We start from the raw sequence: 20,629 nt of genomic DNA on the forward strand, positions 1-20,629 counted from the left end.
CATGCTGGCACGAATGGCACAGATTGGTTTGCTGTGTGTGGGATGGTGCTCGTGGTTCATCACTACTTACATTTCTGAAGTCCAGTGTTCATCTGCGTGTGGGGGAGAAGCTGGAGGGGGAGGTCACCTGGCCCTGGCAGACAGGCCAGCATTTCACACAGACACTAATGCAACATGGGGCACGCACTTCTCCTCACACTGCGGAGAGCAAGAAAAAAAAAGAGGGGGTTGGTTAGGTTGCTTAGCAATACAGAAGCAGCGCTGATTAAAAGAACGCATCCCCACAGGCAGACACCTTAGGAAGTCTGTTGAATTACACACTGATTCGCACCTGGAGCGTCAGGTAAGGTGACATTTGATGCTGTTCACAACTTGAATTAAACATCAAACCTCAGAAGTCAAATGAGCCTGAGGGAAAGCGGGTTTAAATAGAATCCCCCAACCACCCCCACACACATCTTCGCCCTACATGTTAGTCTGCTTGTAGGACACTGCTACCTGCACTTTACCTCTTAGTCCCCTACAAGCCCGCAGCAGAGCAAGCTGATGAGTCCTCTACATTTTAAAAGGACACACTCAAGTGGCCCGGTGTTGACAAGCTCGTCTCTTATCGATACCGCGCTCTCACCGAGCCAGGGAGGCGTTAAGTTTCTGCGACAATAGACAGGGGGAGCCGTACCCGGGTGGAGTGAAAAGAAAGAAATGAGGCTTCGGCTTCAATAAATGGCTGCCACTCTGTGCAATAACCCTGATGTAAAACAGAGGGAGAAAGCATTAGCTATGCTCCACTTGGCTTACTGCTGGATTGCAAACAACACAGATGCTTGCTTAATCAGCACTAAAGAACAGTCAGGGAGCAAATTAAGTCGAAAGAGTTGGTGCCCTCTCTCCTTTTACTGCGCGGTATCGGCGGAGTGTGGCAAGTGTGTGCAGACAAACAGAGTCTATGAGGGATGCAATTACCCACAAAACAACCTTGGCATGCCTGTGATGGCTTAAAGGTGTCATTCACCCCCTCCCCCCCCCCCCCCCTGCGGGGAAAGGAGGGAAGTATAGGGAAGGGTGACAAAGTGAGACAGAGAGAGGTGGAAAGATAGAAAGGGCAGGTGGCAGGTTTGGGGAGGGCTGATCTTGCTTTAAAAAGCAGTAGCTCAAAAAGGTCAGGGCGACATCTCATTTAAATCCTCCTGGCGAGAGGAGAAAAAAAAACACAAGCCTTAATGAAGCTGCCGTTTCTACACAGATACCTGCGAGCGTTGCACCTTGGGGGGCTGCAGGGCCACAGTGTATGGGGAAGAGAAAAAAAAGATTAGATTGGTGGGTGTAAAGTGCCAGTCTTACAATAGATAGGATAATTTTGTTTGATGCTGCATGCGCCCTTTCTGGTCGCTGAGCCTCTCACTCCTCCCTTGCCTGGCTTTCTGATTTACAGCCTGGACCACCATATGGCAGCAATCCCTGCTCTCGATTTACTGTGTCACCATGCATTAACTTTAATTGGTTTGATATGTTTTTCTTTCTTCCACAGCCTTGGAAGGAGGTTTTAGGTACGCGGCGCCTTGATGTCAGTCGGCAGGATTTCCAGCTTTCATTTATCAGGGTGCCAGGATTTCACATCAAGATAACTGGCAACAAGCGGTGCCCATGTTGGAAGAAAACCACACATCAAATACAGCATCGCCTTCGCTCGGGCTTTTCAAAACCGAAAACGGTGACAAATGCATTTGATTGATGCCGCGAGAAATAAAATGCCGGGCTCAGCCAGCGCCGTGTCTGTTAAAAGGACATGCAGACGCCAACCCACTACAGGCGAAAAACAGCCACCGGGCCATCGGTCCACCCTCTTCCTGTCTCCCCCACAGCGCCCCTGAATGTCAGAAAACACTGCAGTGTGGAGTGCGGCGGCAAAGGTCAGCCTATGGTAATGCCCCAGCTGACACTCCGCCTTAGAGCGCAGAGCAAGGAGGGAGGGGAAAGCCAGCCGTCAGTATCGACACCACCGTCGCAGAAACTCGTACGTTCACGTGTGGATCTAACTTGATGTCACGTTTTCACCAAGCTGTCCTCTAACGGCTCGCCACGGTACGATTTGGAACCGTTTTCATTTCACTGGAGCTTGTCAAGGATAAGATGGTGTTACAAAGATAGCATGAATTCTTATCAGGTGGAACAGAGCAAAATAAATAAAAAACAACAATTACAACAACGATGGAGGACATACAGCATTTTCTTCTTACTTGTTACACATTAGTGGCGAATGGAAATCGATTGTTGATTTCACTGGAAGTCTCTTTTGTGTGGAATGGACCGATGAAAAGGACAGCGGTTTGCGCTACCGTATAACTGCATTGATACCCGCAAAAAATAAAATAAAATAAAATAAAAAATAATATATATTTTTTTAAAGGAATACAATAAGGGTTTATTATTTCATGGTCATATCCAGAAGATGTAAAATGGAGTGTCACAGAGAGGTGAACCGGGCGACTGACACTCGATGGCCTTTTTTCATTCATTCATTCATTCATTCATTCATCTTCCGTACCGCTTGATCCTCACTAGGGTCGCGGGGGGTGCTGGAGCCCATCCCAGCCGTCTCCGGGCAGTAGGCGGGGGACACCCTGAATCGGTTGCCAGCCAATCGCAGGGCACACATAGACGAACAACCATCCACGCTCACACTCACACCTAGGGACAATTTAGAATGTTCAATCAGCCTGCCATGCATATTTTTGGAATGTGGGAGGAAACCGGAGCACCCGGAGAAAACCCACGCAGGCCCGGGGAGAACATGCAAACTCCACACAGGGAGGCCGGAGCTGGAATCGAACCCGGTACCTCTGCACTGTGAAGCCGACGTGCTAACCACTGGACTACCGGGCCGCCGGCCTTTTTTCAACTACATAAATAAAAATATTTTTTTAAAAAAATCAAATAAATAAAGAAATAAATCACGAGTGATATTGAACTTTACCAGGTTCGAGTGATGGCTGTTCCGAACACTATGACACAGACGACCCAGACAGGGACTGAGCTGTCTCTGGCACCACTCTGCAGGTGGTAGTCAGCATTTGACTGACTTGGCTGCAGGCTTCTTCTTGTTCTGGATTGCCCTATGACCAACCAGGCAGGGGGTTCTGTCTGGTCTGAAACCTCCAGCCATCATCTCCTCCAGACAAACAAGGGGTGAGGGAAGAGGGGGGTGGGGGTGCGGGGGGGCTTAGTAGCCTTTGTGATGCTGGGACACCACTCGCTCTGCCTTTTGTGGAAATAGATTTTCATTTGTAGTTTCATCATCGGGTCCGAGCCAACAGAGCGGGCCTGTGATGCAGGCATCGCTTTGGTGGAGTTTAGCCAGGCATCGCACGCTATCAGCCCTACACAGACAGTCGACACAGGGTTCCCTGAGTTTTTTTGTTTGTTTGTTTGTTTGGAGAGGAGGGGTGACTCGGCAAGTTGCCACAGGCTACTTACAAAAACACAAAAATTGGGCGAAGAACTGAGGCTTGCATTTTCAATAACACTAAAAGCGAAGCACGGCTAGTGCGAGGGATGTCGCGTGTTGTGTCAAATTGTTCCCATAAAAGCTGACCTACATTTTGCCTTATTTTAGCAATACTGTTTAAAGAACAAGGCGGAAGTTTATAAAAGAGATGATGTGGGAAATATTTAGAGAACCAACTTTGATAATCATTACAGATGAAATCCACCCAGCATTTATAAATAATGAAAAGCCACAGAAGCTCATTTTAAGTCGACATACAGCTATTATAAATAGATAAAAACAACAAAATGACGATGAACTTATCATTGGTGCAATATTTACAGCTTTTTATGTCAATTAAAAGCAAAAGCAATTAGGAGAACCATGTCACCATGTTGTTCGGTGCTTGGTGCTAACTACTACTGCTGCTGCTGCGGAAGAGGAGTGTGTTGCTGAAAGCAGGCTGATGTTATTTTAATTGCATGTTTACCCCCAGGTTATAGGTCTGAAATAGAGCCAAGAAAAAAATAAATAAACAGAACTTCAATGCAACTACAGTGTGTTGATTCTCTTAGGGCAGAAAGAGAAATGACAGTACTTTTCTTGCCAGCCGGCAGGGTGAATAGGAAGGGAAGAAAAGGGAGCAGGATAGAGGTTTTCTTTTTTTTTTTTCCTCTCTCGTGAATGCTCAAGCATTCTTTCAAAAGGCAAAAGAGCGGCGGCACTTGAGTATGTTGACAAGAAATGAAAATATTGCCATGACCTCCGTCAGGCTATTGCAAACAACGTTTTTTGAAAATAATTTATAGGAGATGGCCCCAGTAGTGTGATGCTAGGACACGTTTTCTGAATTTGAAAAAAAATCTTGCCAAGCCATATAGAGATATATACAGATTATATATATAAATAAAGCAGTATTCAGCCTAATATTTTTGTTCTGGTGTTTTTCAAAACAAAAAAAAAGGCACAGATAAGAATAAAGTTAAAATACTGGACCGATAAGCAGTATCATTAGTAGTATCGTTAAAATCTTAATGATACCCATCCCATCTGATATGGAGTCCGCAATGTCTTCTATGATGCCATTACATCCTGTGACACCCCTTCCCCCCCGTCCCCCCAACTCATGGGCAGTATTGATCACGCGCCAAAACGGAACAAATGAGAGTCGTGGTGGCTAAAGGAGTGGATTGGAAGAGAGTGCGGCACTGAGGGGCTTGGCCCGGGCTTTTCTATCAAGGCCAGGGACATTTTCAGACCATTAACCGAACTACCTCGATGGCAGCGTGAGGTGAGCCAGCTGAGGGGGGCTCTCTTCTATACAGGCCCCGCCTCACGAGTAGCCACTTAAAACCGGCTTGGCTTCCTAAAGTGTTCTAAAAATGTACAAGGTGGAAGAAAATGTGCTCAGCCATGCATAGTCCGGCCAAGGTCAGGTGATCAGACTCAACTTGTGAGCAGGGCTTCATGCTTGGTGTCCTGAATCCTGACCGCCAACAAAAAAAAAAGGCCAATGAGTTTGACACACCTGCAGAAATTTGGGTGTAGACCCAAAGTGAGGGCTCCCAGTTGAGTTATTTGTCTACCAATCCGTTCAGATTGCAGCTGGGAGCTCATTGAACACTCACTCTCCTCTCAGATATGATCCACTTTAGGAGGCAGACAAAATTGTGACCATGAAGAAAAGGATAGCCACCCTAGACTTCTTTATTTGACAATAAAGTTGTACTTGACTTGACTGTTTTACTCGGTTCAAAAACTGTCTAACATCTGAAATGAGGCTGTGCAAAAACAGTATTGATACCAGGCATCAGTACTGGGCCGATCCTGCCTTATTTCAGGATATCGGGTATTCGTAAAGGACTAAGTTGATTGAAACTTTATGCATCAGAAGTATTAGTGGTATCGCTACTTGGTATCCGTATTTGTGAGTAGTTAAGAGTGAGTACTCATACAGGTATCGGTCAGAAAAAACAAAAAAAGAAAAAACATTCCGGGTTAGGATAAACCTGGCTAAACACTACAGCCATCACACTGAGGATCATGTTACGACTGACGAAACAGAAATTCCATCTGTAGCCTGAACGAACAAACATCTGAAAGGGGTGTCTCGTTTGGATGTAAACAATGAAATAGTTATCTGCAAAAACACGCGCACATGCTTATGCCTGCAAAGTGTCCAGTGTTGACGTGCGATTACGACGCAGCCCAAATGGACTGCGGGGTTGTGGCCTTCGTACCGCTCGACGATGATTGACTTCAACACTATACTGAGCAGCTGAGAAAGATTACTTTCACCCCATTCCACCAAAAACCACCCCACAAGGGGTATTTCAGGGTGGGCCCCACACAAAGCGAACAAGAGTGTGACCGCAGTGATAGTGTGGTTGGTTTGGGTCAAGTGTGAGTGCTATCGGCGTTAGAAATATTGCAAAAGTAACAAAAAATCCTAACACTAACCTACCTATAAAATTACAGCACATGGGTATGTCAATTTGGAATGCCAAAAAGTGAAAACTTAGATACTGTTGCGTGATATTGTGAACAGCTTTAACTAAAAACGTACATACATTCCATGCATGCCAAAATGTGTTTCAGCCAAAAAATTCCTGTTGCTCTCTTTTGTAATTGGTCACTTGGTGGAAAACCGGTAATGATAAGACAGGCAATGTAGCAAAACTAGAATTTGTTGATTACCATCTGGAAAAATCGAGCGGGTGACAACACATTCGCAATATAGCAGTCTCATCCGCGGCACATTTGGTACATACTCGCAGAGTCAAAGAAATGTTTATTAATTGATAATAAGGAAAAGGTGTAGCGTCAGCCATCCCTCCACCTCATCCATTACCTTCTGAAGGGCAATAGAAGTGAAGGTTTGCTGATTACATCATTGAGAATCACAATGTTACATAAGTTGTGGGCATATTTACTCCATCGGACGTGGCGGAATTGTATGTGACTGCGGCCAATCATAGTGAATCTTTTCCTTCTAACTTTGGTTTGAGAGTTGCCATGAACCGAATTAACAAATGGAGAAACAGTAAACAGAAAGTCATCGTAAAAATGACCAAGAGTGCAGCTAAACGTGCAGCTCACGGGCAGCCATGACTCGGCGTAATCTTCTGAAGATCAAGCTAGTTTGACGAGAGAAGTTCCGTCTCATCGCTTTTGTGGCGGTACCTCCAGAGTGACGGCATTAAAAACAACACAACAAACCTGTTGAATCATTTGAACAAGTAGCACCCAAGTGATGAAGTGGAATGCATGAAGGCCTGCCCATGTAAACATTAGCACTTTAGCCACTAGCGGGAAGCCACCGAACGAAAGCAGCAATCAATTGAATCATCTTTTGATCTCGCAAGTTTGCACGTTGTAGGTAATGCCGTAGAGATGGGATTCTTAATTTGACAATAATTTTGTTTCCGTTTAACTATTGCAGCGATTACACGATTCACTTTGGCATTTTAACCCTCTTGTCAGTAAATGGTAACTGGCTTTCTTTCTACTTCACAGTGAACATCACATATCCCAATCGTCACATCAGACAACAATGAGCTGAGTCACATGGTGTCAGATACCGGCCGGTGTGGGGCTGTGCGGGAGGGTTGTAAGGGCATGCTCAGAAAAAACGTCAACAAACATGTTACGCTGCCGTGTGTATCTAAACGTGTATGTGTGTGTGTGTGTAGGCGTCTGCGTGATATAATCACAACACTTCAGACGGATGTTTCATAAACTTGTTTACAACTTGAATGTGCTGTGATGAATTGCTGATCTGCCATGAAGGCAGACGGGAAAAAGATCTAAAGAAATACACAGCCATGTATATAATCAAAATATGCAGCGTGTACATACTTCATGAAACAAGCATCGGGACATCTGGCTTTTAGATGTACAGGAAGTGAAAATGGGAGAAAATAAGGTATTGATTCCCCCTGCTGCAGATTCAACTCTTCCGACAAGACGCTCTGCACAATTTTGGAACGTTTGTGCTACCAAAAATATTTGGACTGAACTTAAACAGTGACCCGATATCAAGTTTGTGTTGAGGCCAAAAAATTGAAGAAAGGTGTCACCTGATATGGGCCCAAACTTCACAATCTCTTCAAATGAGCAAACTAGCTTCCTCCCTTGTTGATGGGGAAATAACATGCCGGCAGCAAAAGAGCTGTCAATTTTTTCCAGGTGGCAGATTCAAGCTAAATTAGGATCGAGAGGTTTTCATTTGTTAGCAGGTGCATCCATTTTGTGTTGCTCCTCGTATATGTTTCGCCTCACTCAAAGCGCTTACGAGAAATTGGACACCCCAGTGACAAATTGAGCCGGCGATTAAAAGGGAGAAACAGGAAATCTTTGTTAAGTGCTGTTGATTGGGATTCAAGGCTATGCTCACACATCAGAAGAGCGTGTGTGTGCGTGTGCATTTTGCTTGGTACAGATCCAAAAGCAGAACTGACACCGCCATTGCCTCCTGTACCATTTCCCCTCAATCCAGGTGTTCCCACGGCTTATGCCTCAGCTTTGAGTGCTCTCAAAACAAAACACTATCAATGCAGCTGTTCTCACAAATCTCTCTCCCACACAGACGCAGAGACAAATGCCCCACAGACCACCTCTATTTCCAGTTCTTTCCGACTGACGCACGCACTTATTTAAAAGGGAAAAATGTCCGAAGCATTCTGAAGTTCAACGCAGATCTGGTCGGGAACACAGCTGGCCTGACCGTAGGTCGGGCATTCCAAGCAACTCTGCAAATGGACAAGCGCTGAGTATCAACAAATTCCCCTAAAAGGGGCTTGGTGTCAGAAACAAAAACTTCCAGTGTTACATAGGTCGGCAGAGGGACATTTATTAGGCCTCCCATGAAGAACAAGCTTTCTACAAAGCTTAGTTGTCCTCCAACAGCCAACACGTCAGTTGGCTTTTCATTGAGAACTTGGCAAAATGTTTGCTACAGTAGCAATTCCGGCTATAAAAGCGCAAATCCGTCCGTGCCGATTCCAAATCCTGCTCTGCGTGTGTTCCATACATGCTGATCCGCCTCTTTCCCGGGCCTACGTTAAAGTTGGTAAGGTCAGCCGCCTCCTGTGGCAGCTCTGACATTCAGTCTCGCCTGCAGCCAGACCAAACCAGTTTCTCCGCGCATGACTTAAAAGTGATCTTTTCCATGTGCCTGGAAGCAAGAAGTGTTCCATCTGCCTCTGGCAAATCACAGTACATTTGTGGTTCTTTCCAGTTTGTTTGTGGGTGCCTGTCAGCCACGTGGCTCACCCGCCAACAGACCCGCCGGGGTCGTGGGCATCGGGCAATGGTCAGCCAGCCAATGACTCGGTGGAAAGGCAGGCAAACACAGGCCCCGACACGGCAAACATCTCACCTGCGTGTCTGCATGGGAGCATCTGATCCTCTAAGGGCCCTCTCAGTTTGTTGTACTATGGGCCGACTCAAGTGCTCATTTGTGTACCGGCGTTGTCACGGCACCAGAATTACGACTTCTGCACAAGCACCGGTGTTGTGGTCAGACAAAAATGACCTAATGTGAGAATCGCAGCACAATTTTTGGGAATGGCCTCCGATATGTCAAACCGGTCGAATCCCCAACCGGTTTTATTTACTTACTGTATTTTCCGGACTATAAATCGCTCCTGAGTATAAGTCGCACCACTCATAAAATGCATAATAAAGAACCAAAAAAAACATGCATAAGTTGCACTGGAATATAAGTCGCATTTTGGGGAGGAAATTTATGTGATAAAATCCAACACCAACAACAGACATGTCATCTTTGAAGGCAAATAAAAATAAGAGTCTGATACGCTAACGTTACATGACGCATAAACAATGAACTGAGAATGTGCTCGGTATGTTCACGTAACATATTAAGAGTTATTCAGATAACTGTAGCATGATCATGCTAACAAGTTGACCAAATCATTAAATCCAATGAAATCTTCATCCTCTGTGTCACTTTTTTAAGCAACTCTGCCAACTTCGGAGTTAGAAGCGACGGTGTTTCCTCTTCTACTTCATCGTAGGTCATCGTAGGCTTTTTTTGTGTCAATGTGGAAAGCATCAACACAGGCCTAGAGCCCCCTCTTGCGGTTGTGAAAATAACATGTCAAATGAAAGAATGTGTTAATAAGTCGCTCCAGAGTATAAGTCGCACCCCCGGGCGGCCAAACTATGAAAAAAAAAAATGTGACTTAATAGTCTGGAAAATACAGTACCTATTTTTGCTTTTTAAAATCGTAGTTTGACAGTGAATCGAACCTTATTTTATTTTTGGAACACGCGCAATAGGTCAAGTCCACAATGCTTCAACCGATCGCCACACTAGCACAGGAATGGTACATGTTGGGGGTTGAACAGAGGAAGCCAAACGATAATCAAAGCCTTCTCCCCTGTGAGAGGGCTACAGTCATATGAGTAATCGAATTAGCTCAGCTGATAAAACTCCTTTACATATCCCGCCCTCCGACTTTCTTGCATCCAGCGGCCAGCCAGTGACTCAAGACTGATGAGGCATGCTCAAAGGTCTCCGCCATTGAACAGAGCATTAATGCACCCGGCAGCAAATTTCAGCCATCGACCCCCGTTCCCTGCAATAAGGACGGCGACATCAATCAGGCCCGGATAGCCTGGACGCCGAGACATGTTTTGATAAAGAGCTCATGACAAACGGATCTTTGAGATACGGTCACGTGCGTGTACTTTCTTAACGTGGGGAAAAACAACAATAACAAAAAAAAATAGCATTTGCTACGTCAAGAAAGAGTGCTTATTGTGTTTTAAATCCAGCTGAGACTCTCACGGACATAACTCCTGACCCACCCAGAAGTCTTCTGTTCTCACACCAATGCCTTGGGAGTGACCTTCAGGAGACCCGCTCGTCTTGCTAATTGGGGTCTTTTCAGAGCACAGCAGTGTACCCTCCAAACAAGAGTGGAGGAGGGACCAAGGGGATAAGAGAGGGGTGAGAGAATTGGCCTGTGCTAACTGCGAGCAGGAAGCAGCTTCAAAACTCAAAACTCCCCGACATAAAACTGATGGGAAAAAATGGTCATGAAGATTTTCCTAAATGCAGAAGTAGCGTGTTTGGGGAAAATCATGACACAGTGAATAATCAAACATCACCCGGCGTAAAAAGTGTGCCAAATAAATCGAGTGAGTGACAAGAAAAAGCTGAAAGTCACTTATTCTTCTTATCTAGCGATGTATAATGTGGATTTTTACTTTTTTTTAAGATGATGGATTGCCTGACTTTGTACTACAATGTGCATAAACACATGGGTGGTTAGGGCTGTGTCTAATTCTGTGAAATGTGCTGGTGCATCACAAACACCCCTCGAAGCAGGTCATTTCACCAGAGTTATTTTTTGTTTGTTGTCAAAATATTTACAACAGGCCCAAAGTTGATTGCTCACCAAAACGTGCGGAAGCTGATGTACTAACTGAGCAAGACGCAGAATCGTGTCAGCAAAAAAAATAATAAAAAAATGGGCAAAATTGCCGCATCCTTCATTTTGCAGGTCCTGCGAGGAGAATACATATTCCCTTCGCACTTGTAATTTGATTGATCATACTTTGGAAGAACTGTGATGGCTGATTTTGTGTCTTTGAATAATGCGTCTGAAAGGCAGGTGCAAGACGCCACAACGTGTAGCGCGGGGTGAAGGAGTAGGGGAGAACTTTTCTGCTCATGCAAACATTTTTTGCAATTTGTACAATTGAAAAGGATTCAGTAATGAAATTTATTCTTATAATCCATCTGTCCAATCTGTCCATTTTTTTAAATTAAATGACAATGAGAATTTTGACATGATGTCAAATTGCTTTCATAGAGGACTGCAGAAGTCAGAGAATATTCCGTGAAATATTTGCAACCAGGTAAGAACGCAGCAAAGCTCCAGTCTAGAAAGGCTGGCCGTTTGGATCGATGAATTCAATTATTTTTTTAGCTCTCTGACTATCACGTTGTGTGTTCTGCGCTCGCAGCTGTTTGACAAAACAGTTTTAATACAAATGTTGCCACTATGGTCAACGGTCTGTCTGCTCAGTGGCGACTGACGTTATCAGTTTGAATCTTAGCAAGATTGGTTGGCAAGAAAATGTAACTGCGACACCGAGTAAGGCAGGTACATATCATCCTTGCCGACACGGAAAAGAAAATTGACACATGTCACATATCATCATGTCACGGTCACCATCCATCAGTGTGATCGGAGCTCAGCCATAAAAATGGAAGACCAAGTCCAAGATCTCAGCCAGAGCGCACAAGATGCCCAGAGGCTTCATTTACGATGGCCGCGGCGCAGCGGAATCCTTCCGACAATGAAAAAGTACAGTTCAAATTCACACCGTTAATGAGTGGAAAATTAAAAAAAGGAGTGGGACGGATCCCGGGAAGACTTTGCAAAGAGGGTGGCCATGAATAGAAAAGTCTGCATTACATTTGCTAATCCATCACTGCAACCGTGCCGGCTCACAAAGGCAGCGAGGAGAGTCGCGGGGGCATTTAGAAGCAATGGAGCATGCTGAGGGCTGAGTGTGTGGTTCTCCGCGGAGCAGGGCAGGCCACAGCCCGTGGCCCTTGGCCCTAAAAGCCTAGCCGAGCGCTTGAGAGAAAGGCCTCTGACGAGCTCAGGGCAAGCAAGACTAATCTCTTCATGTCCGAAGAATTGTTTAACCATGTTTGACTGATTTACCCCCCCCCCCCCTCATTCCAGTTGCAATCTATTTGTTCAAATCAAATCTGCACAACTCATCATTTCGCAGCGTGAAAAGAGCGGAGCGGGGAAAACAAAAGGCCGCGCAACACAATCTATTTTTTCCGGAGGATGCGCAAATGCTTTTTTAGCATGGAAATGCGCACGGCGCGCCGCTGCTCACGTTAAAAGAAAGGTCAGAGCAATGTTGAAGCACTCCGAGCACAAACTGTACCGTCACGGTGGCTTTTACCAGCTTCCTGGGAAAGGGAAATTTAAGGCACTGTCCCCTGCGTGGAAACGAGGTTGCCAGGAAGATTAACCCAGCTTCCTTTTATAGCCTCTGAGAAGAGGTTAAATCACATATTACATTGCCTGAAATGTCTCAGAGTAATTAGATCAAGAATATTACTCTCTCCTCTTCCTCTGGCAGACTTGCGGCTGATCAAAGCCTAATGATGGTGTCAGTGCCGTTGGCAGTACTGGCCGGATAAATCTCCCCATCGGGACGGCGATCCGTCAGAGCCGCCAGCTTCCGCTAAACAGCGTAGGACTCGAGTGGAACGGCGCTCGACACAAAGTCGACGAAAACGAACCGCATCCTTCACCGGGAAGCTTTCCATCAGCGCCGCGGCATTGAAACTCACAGTCATGATTAAGGCGCTCTTTGTTTTGGCTCGGGCCGGCGTGTTTCTATGTACACAGTCGGCCGATATGTATACAGGGAGAAAAGACGTGGATGGGTCGCACCCATCGGACCAGACGAGTGCCCGGTCTTGTGATGGGGTGCGGAGGCTAGTGGCTATTAATTACAGAAAGCCGACACTCAAATCCCCGCAATGAGACTTGGGAAGTGAGCTACAAGGCAAGACGAATGCTTGCCTGTCACACGGCAACATGACCTGCCTCGGGACTCCTTACACATGAATACTTACAAGAATGTCTTTCAAATTGGGCCCCCACTCCACTTCCATCGCCATCTCATTCTCCCGATGAAGCACGACTTCAGGGGATATTTTGGGACAAATGCAAAATGGTTGTGCAGCGGTGTGATAAAAGTTGACATTTTCCTTTTCTAACTGGATGCTTCCTTTGTAAACCACCTTGTGGTTTTGTGCTTTCGCAGGCTGTGAACACATTACACGTAATGGCCAATTTTATTATCTGCTCCGAAATTGAAAGGGTGCAAACAAAAGGGGGGAAATGGCAGGAGATATGCCAATCATTCATCGCTGAAAGATGTCAGACAAAAGACGCCAGAAGAACTTGACGGCTTTCTTTCTGTGGCATATTCCACTTCAGTCCCGACTGCCATGAAAAAAAAAGGAGACTCCTCTGAGAGATCTGACCCAAATCTTAACCCTAAACAGGGGGCACATCCTGTGCGTGTCTTTCAAAGGGTGACAAAAGCTCTTAGATCAGTTCAAAGAGTGCATACGGTCCATATAAAAAATGTCAAAGTAACTTTTATCTAGCGCAAAAAGTCAACCAAGTGAACACAATAAAATACACTCAATGCCACACGGTAAGCAATCGCGCATTTAGTCAAGACTGTTGCGGCATATTAAATTTTAGATTGAAAGCTTCAAGGTAGGACTAAGTATCACTCAGGTTCACATCTTAAAACCATCTCAAAGATGCATGAAACAAAAAGCTCAGCTTTTATCCTGCAAGAGAGCATCCTGTTAATGGCGCTTTCAAGTGTGCTCTTTTAAGACAATAACTCGAGTTGAACTATGAACCATGATTGGAGGCAGCGTCTCAACCCCCCCCCCCCCCCCCCACCGACACCCCCCGCAGAGTGACAACTGCGCCACTGCACATTCCAGAAAACGCCACTTGCTGAAGACATCAACAACATCAGCTAGTTGAAGCGCTTGCACTGATGCTTAAAGCCCCGCGAAGTGCCTTTCAATTGCAGTGGTAGAATTTCACAATGGCATCGAGAAGGCCGGCCGCTGATGCCACGAGTCTCGAGATTGTCTGCATTTGCTTGAAACAGCTCCGTGAATGACGTGCCAGAGATTAGCCTGTGAAGGTCACAATCTTAGCCTATCCTTTCAGCTGCTTTTCACAACACAACCCCGGGCCCTTTCCAACAACAGGAAGAATGTCATCTGGTTACTTTTCAAGGCACGGAGATACCATTCACTGTGGCCAACAATGGCTGCAAACAGGACCGGAGGGTGAGGAGGTTATAAAGAGCCCCATTCTAACTGCCGCCGGCTCTCCGGCGCACCGCACGCACACAGAAAAATAAAACACACCCACACACTCGGGCCCGGGGAAGGGTCACGGCAGAGGGCCAACTGACTCCTCACCTCTGCAGCTCTGTCAAAGGAGCCTCCGCGGCTCCCTGACACAGCTACAGTACAGCCTCCTCCACCAGTCAGACCTTTTAAGACGGCCCATGATTAAATACCGAAAGCATCACGGCGAAATACAGCAAATTTGACTGTGGCCCTATGCGCTATGCGACAACATTTTATATCCTGATACTTTGAGAACAACAATTTATATCCCAATGTTGTTTTTTGAGAGGTATAAAAATCAAATGTAATAAATAGCAAATCTCATATCTTTCCCCGTATTTACAGAGCATTTCTTACAATATTTACTGTAGAAAACACAGAATGAATACATTAATTTAAAAAAATAACAATAAAAACTAAATAAAACACTAACATCGGGGGCCAAATATTTTTGGTAATATATCATTTTTAATGAATATGCAATAGAGTGCAAATAATTATAAAAATGTAAACAAGCTGGGTATACAATCGGCTGTTTTTGTTCCGATTTTGCCGCCTTCCTGACCAAAGACGTCAAACTCCCAACAACCTTTTAAGGTTGTCCTATGAGATGATCCTCATGTTTGAAGTTTGTTCAGGATTCAGGCCAGCAATCTTAACAGGAACCCCAAACATCATGGCAAACAGTTCTCAGAATACAACCACGGACCTGTAGTATTAAAACACTTTTTTTGAAATATGAAAAGGATTTCTTGTAAATTAAAAAAACAAAATCTTGAGTCGATTGTGGTGTCTTAGTCTGAACACTTGGGGCACCCTGAAAGAGTTTGCGTGCACCTTTTTTTTTTTTGCTGCTGCGCGTTTGCCTCACTACAATTCTTCAAAATAATCGCTTGTGAAATGAAGCTAGGTGTTATGCTAATAGGCAGTGCCTGTGACCATAAATCCCTTTGGATTTTGCCAGTGATTGTTTATTAGCAGTGTCATCATTTTAGCTAAAAATATAATTCCAGTCAATACTTCAGGCTTATTGTTACCACATGTCAATTTGAGATTGTGAAAAACATAAACCATTCATCAAAAGTCTTTACATTATAAAAATCAACTTCAAGCTTGTGACGCATCCTGAGATCTTTCGTATTGAGCTTGTGAGCCCCCCCCCCAAAAAAAAGATTCCACCCAGAGGGGAAATTCAGCCTCTAATGAAGCGCTTGAAATCTTAAAAATAAAGCCCAATTAGCCAACAGCATCTCCTCCCCCCCAACCCCCTTCTAATCCCCTGGAAGATTTATCGAACGTTTGTGCCAAATATGACACATTAAACTCATTGTGGAGTGTGCATGTATGACTCCACCGGCAGCGGCTTTACTGGCGCGTCGTTCCAGCATCGTTGGTGACCTCGCACACCGGGGTCACCCTCAGAGCCTCTGTAGCGCCAGCTAATGATGCCCTGATATGTCCACATTGGAAAACCGTAGCACCAGACATGATATTGATATTTATTAGCATTGCCTGGGATGTAATACGGGGCTCGCCTTGCCGTTCTTATTAAAGCGAGAGCGTATTTTGGGGGGTGGAGAGGCTCAGTGATCTGATTGAGACAGCCTTATCTTGTGCCATAAACAGAACGCCGCATCTGGCCTGCTCCTCTGCTGCTGATGGGAGGCGGATAAACAGCCCCGTTGTCTCCAGTGACTCTGTCGAGGCTGATCACACCGAGATGCCCTCGTGCCTCCCGCTGCTATGGCTGTTGTTTCTGCCATGAATGTCACAGTGAGGCATGCATTCTTCCACGATTACCCTCGAGATGAAGACACAACAATTGCTAAAAGCCCCCTCGGGTGTTTGGTTGAAGCCCTGCCTGGCTTTGGGCTTCAGGTTTGTTGATCATACAATATGCCGAGCAAAGCAAAAGCCGCTGCTGCTGCTTGTTTTTTTTTTCTGCCCCTAATTGGAGTCGGCTTGCTAACATGCAAATCCTCTCAAAACAAAATAAACATGCATCGCAAAGGAAGTCACGGAGTGTCAAAGCAGGCCGAGTGCCTGAAGTCATTTGACTAAATACAAAGCAAATGCCATGTGACCCGCAGTCCTGCAGGTCACTTCCTTACTCTGAGGCTCAGGCGCAACTGGGCCACAACACCCCATTTGCAAGGATCATGCACTCCCACTTTTTTAACTCTCTGACCTGTTTTTGACCCCTCACACTGTCGTCTCCAAAACCGACCAAACATTTGCTCCATGTCGGATCCTACACCGCAGAGCAGAGAGGAGACACGGGAAAAAGGGAAAATGGGGACAACCAAAACTACCGAGGTGCAGAAAATTACAAAAAAAATCTCCTACATTTGCACATAAAATTCACAGGCAACACCTGCTGGAGATTTACCATCCACTGGCCCCTGCAGGGAAATGAGTTTTAGGGAGAGAGCCTGGTTGCACATTTCCAATTAAAACGCCACTTTTGTTCGACAAAACGTGCTAGTTGGCAAGGCTGTTTCAGTCAACAATAAAACGAGGAGAAAAAAATATACATGTGACGAACTTTTAATCATTGATTTTTCATGAGAGCACAGTGACTGCAAGTTCTCAACACGCTTAGTACCTTCCACCCATTCGTTTCAAGAACCGCTCGTAGTGATGCCTAAGACGTAAAGTAGGGCTTTGATATGATCCTCTTATTGCCGCGGCCTTTATGTTGCGCGGCAGATTGTTCTGCTGACAAGTGCGGGGCCTTCTGCGACATAAAGCCTGTGGGTCTCAATGGGAGCCACTCAAGAACAATTGCTTTTAACTTTGCGAGACCAATCATAGGTCGGGTCTTCGTTGAATCCAGGTCAATTTAGCATTTGGAGAGCTATGTGTGGGTTCACATGGTCCTCTCCTCACTGCTCCGAGGATTTGGCTCAAGTGACCGGAGTCAGCCAGTCCTCCATTAAGCGCCTTCAGCTTGTCCAGAATGCCGCTGCTCGCCTCTTGACTAGTACTCGTAAGAGGGAGCATATAACTCCTACTCTGGCATCCCTTCACTGGCTCCCCATTCATTTTAGAGTTATTTTCAAGATCTTCTTCTTTGTTTTCAAATCTCTGAATAATCTCTCGCCACCTTATCTCCCTGAGCTCATCCGCCCCTACACACCTGCCCGGCACCTCAGGTCTGTGGACCAGTCTTTGTTAGAAGTACCAAGCACTAAACTGAGGCTCAGAGGGGATCAAGCCTTTTCTGTTGCTGGTCCCTCTCTCTGGAATGACCTCCCACTGAACATTCGGGGCAAGCCTCCTCGCTGCCCATCTTTAAAGCCGTCCTCAAAACTCACTTGCATTCTTTGGCGTTCGACTCAGCGTGACTTAGATTTGTTCTTGATTTTACTGCTTGGTGCTTTCTACCGCCTTTATTACCGATTTGTCTTACTGTTTATTATGTATGTTAAATCGCTCCCTGTACAGCACTTTGTATGCAGCGATGGCTGTTTGAAAGTGCTCTATAAATACTGTTGACTTGACAAGTCGCTCGCCCATACGCAAGGTTCATGAGCAAAATCTGTGAAAGTTCATTACTCTCTTCCTGTTTTTTATATGGCAACTTAGTTTGATTTGTAAGCAGTTGTTTTATTCTTTTTGTCAAAGGGTATTATTCCCATTAAACTTGGCGAAAATCTACTGACTGATGATGTGATAAAAACTAAATCCTCCCTGCTGGCATGCTTCACACGTCGAAGAGAATGTCACAAAATAGCATTTTGATATTAGAGTATTTGTTAACTTGTTCGTACACATGTAAGCCCAGTGTTCTTATTTTAAATTGCAAAATGTAAGCCACCTGAGATGGATACAAATGGCAGGATTTTGCTGCCAATTCATGTTTTCACAAATGAAGTATTAATCAGAAAACCGTGTTTAGAGTAGTGGGGGCGCATTGAAGATAAAATTGAAAAAAGAAAATATTTGACTTGACTTCCCCTTTAAGAACGTGACTTACATTTATATAAACTTATTTTATGATGGTGACAGTTGACTCTGGAACTGACAGAAGTCTCCAAATCATTCAATTTTCTCCCAAATATACAGTACTGTATATGGTATTTATTTGTCCAAAATGACACGTTTCAATGAAACATTTCAAATCGTATTCAAGATATGCAAAAATTCCTAAGTCCAGGCTGCTATGCTTATCTTGATAACGACAAGGGGGTAAAGGTTCATCATAGATAATTTTGTTTGGATCCAAGGTAACAAAAATTTCAGGTGCAGATAAGATTTGCATGACAGACGTTTTAAACCTTGGTATGCTGTTCATATTTATTTTTATGACTACGAAGCCTTGCTGTATGCATACACACATCCGAGGCCAAAAAAAAAAGCCACAATGCTGCACTTTAAAAAGCAAAGAGGCCTCTTCTGCCTCCACCGTGAATCAATACATTCCGACACATGTGTCAGTAGCTGGCAGAAAAGCCCAAAGGCAAACTACTTTTCTGCCCTCAAGCAAAGACTCTCGGTTTGTGGTGATGGGTCAAAGAGTCAGCACATGACTCATGAACGGTTGACATTTCCCTTTGGCGGAAAGCACTCATTTTCGACCGCGCTGACCGGCGTGACATGAACAAACGAACCAGGTGCTCCTGACATTGAGGCTTAACGCACATATTTTCAGGCTTGAACCAAAGTTGGAAAACATTCATTGCTGCATGCAGAAACTGACCAAAACTTGGGAGTGAACCCATATAAAAGTTGCTGGCCAAACATCGTCATTCATGACCAAACTGCTTATCACGCAAGAGTACACAGTGTCAAAGCATTAAGTCTGGTGTTTGGGAGAATTTTCGATGGATGTTCTGTGAAGACTATTCACCAGGAGTTGGGTTAAGTCAGCAGACACATTCCTTATGAAGTGACAGTGAAGTCCAAACAGTGGAGCTGACTGCTAACACCAAGTGCTAGATCTTGCTGCTAGCAATGTAGCACAAATGACTGGCTTGCTTCCTGTGTAAGAATAGGTGGTCATGACGCATGCACTTATTGCCATACTTTCTGTTTTGCATTTGATTGTTTCATGTTTGGGACTTAGAATTTTTGTCCATACACGTATTTACAGGGCAATAATTCAACATTAGCCATACCCTGTGGTGCATTTTTTTGGACGTGTAAATTTGGGTTCTCGCCTGATATTATGGCGGCAATGGGCTGACTTTGCAGCAGATTCATTCTATTAACCACAAATATAGCTTTGAAGATGAATTGGAGGTTCCTGAAATATTCTACCTTTGAAGTTTCACCGGAGTGTGCAGTGAACCGTGTGCCGCAAATAGTGAATATCTCCAGGTAATTAAACTCCTCACATTACTTCAGAACCAAGATGCCCACAAATGGGGTTAAAATTATACTGTAGTTGCTTTGACCTGAGACAAAACAGCGATTAGGTGAGTTTTCCAGCAAATAACAGGATAGGTTCCCCCAAAAAATCAGGGAATATATACATTTGCGAATGCCAAGCTGCAATTACACAGGCTTCACAAAACAAGGATGTTAGCATCGACTATAAAGGCTTTATTTGGTAGAGGTGGCATTACAGCACTTTGCAGATGGGAGAGGCCTTAGAGTCATTTGTTTCTAAGACCTAATTAATCTTCATTGCGCTGGGAAACATAGCACCTCCTTGCAAAAAGGCTTCCTTCTACTCGATAATTGCACAGAGTCTGGGGGCCTGAGTTTCCCCGACGACACACTCTGAAATTTAATTATCTGCTCTTTGGAAAATGTAAGTGAAGAAAGCTACGTTGCAAAAGTGCACTTTTGGACTAGCAAGGTCAGGCTCCATCTCTGGCCAAATCTCAGCTTGTCATAAAGTCAAACAACTAAGCTCTGTCATTCTATATGAAGGCTTTTTTTTCCAACTTAAGGCATAAAATGCACATTGAGCTCAAAATACACAATTCGAGCATCTCACAATATGAAAAGTGTTCTTCTGCATTACCCAGCCTTAGTCCAGTCTTGGGAATAATGCAGACCCCATGACATTACAATAAAACGTGACTCAGAGCTGCCCGAAAAACAACAGTAGCGGCATTAACATTCCGCCGTGCAAAGATCTGACTCAGAGGGGGCAAAAACATCGATAGGATCCCATTAGTTAAGTGCGCCCTTAGGATAGCCGAAATTTGATCAGAGGCAGACCTCTTCTGTCC

General features: G+C 44.8%; 1 protein-coding gene across 1 annotated transcript in view; it reads right to left on the reverse strand.

Moving 5' to 3' along the window:
• fam222ba (family with sequence similarity 222 member Ba) overlaps positions 1–20,629 on the reverse strand; it is a 30,302-nt gene that overhangs the window by 8,791 nt on the left and 882 nt on the right. The window contains exon 2 of the mRNA XM_052047846.1: positions 71–198. Within this exon, the coding sequence (XP_051903806.1) occupies positions 71–152 (82 nt within the window). The 5' untranslated portion in view covers positions 153–198. The remainder of the gene's footprint in view (positions 1–70; positions 199–20,629) is intronic.

The sequence above is a fragment of the Hippocampus zosterae genome, chromosome 16, assembly GCF_025434085.1.
Source record: "Hippocampus zosterae strain Florida chromosome 16, ASM2543408v3, whole genome shotgun sequence".
Classification (NCBI taxonomy): Eukaryota; Metazoa; Chordata; class Actinopteri; order Syngnathiformes; family Syngnathidae; genus Hippocampus; species Hippocampus zosterae.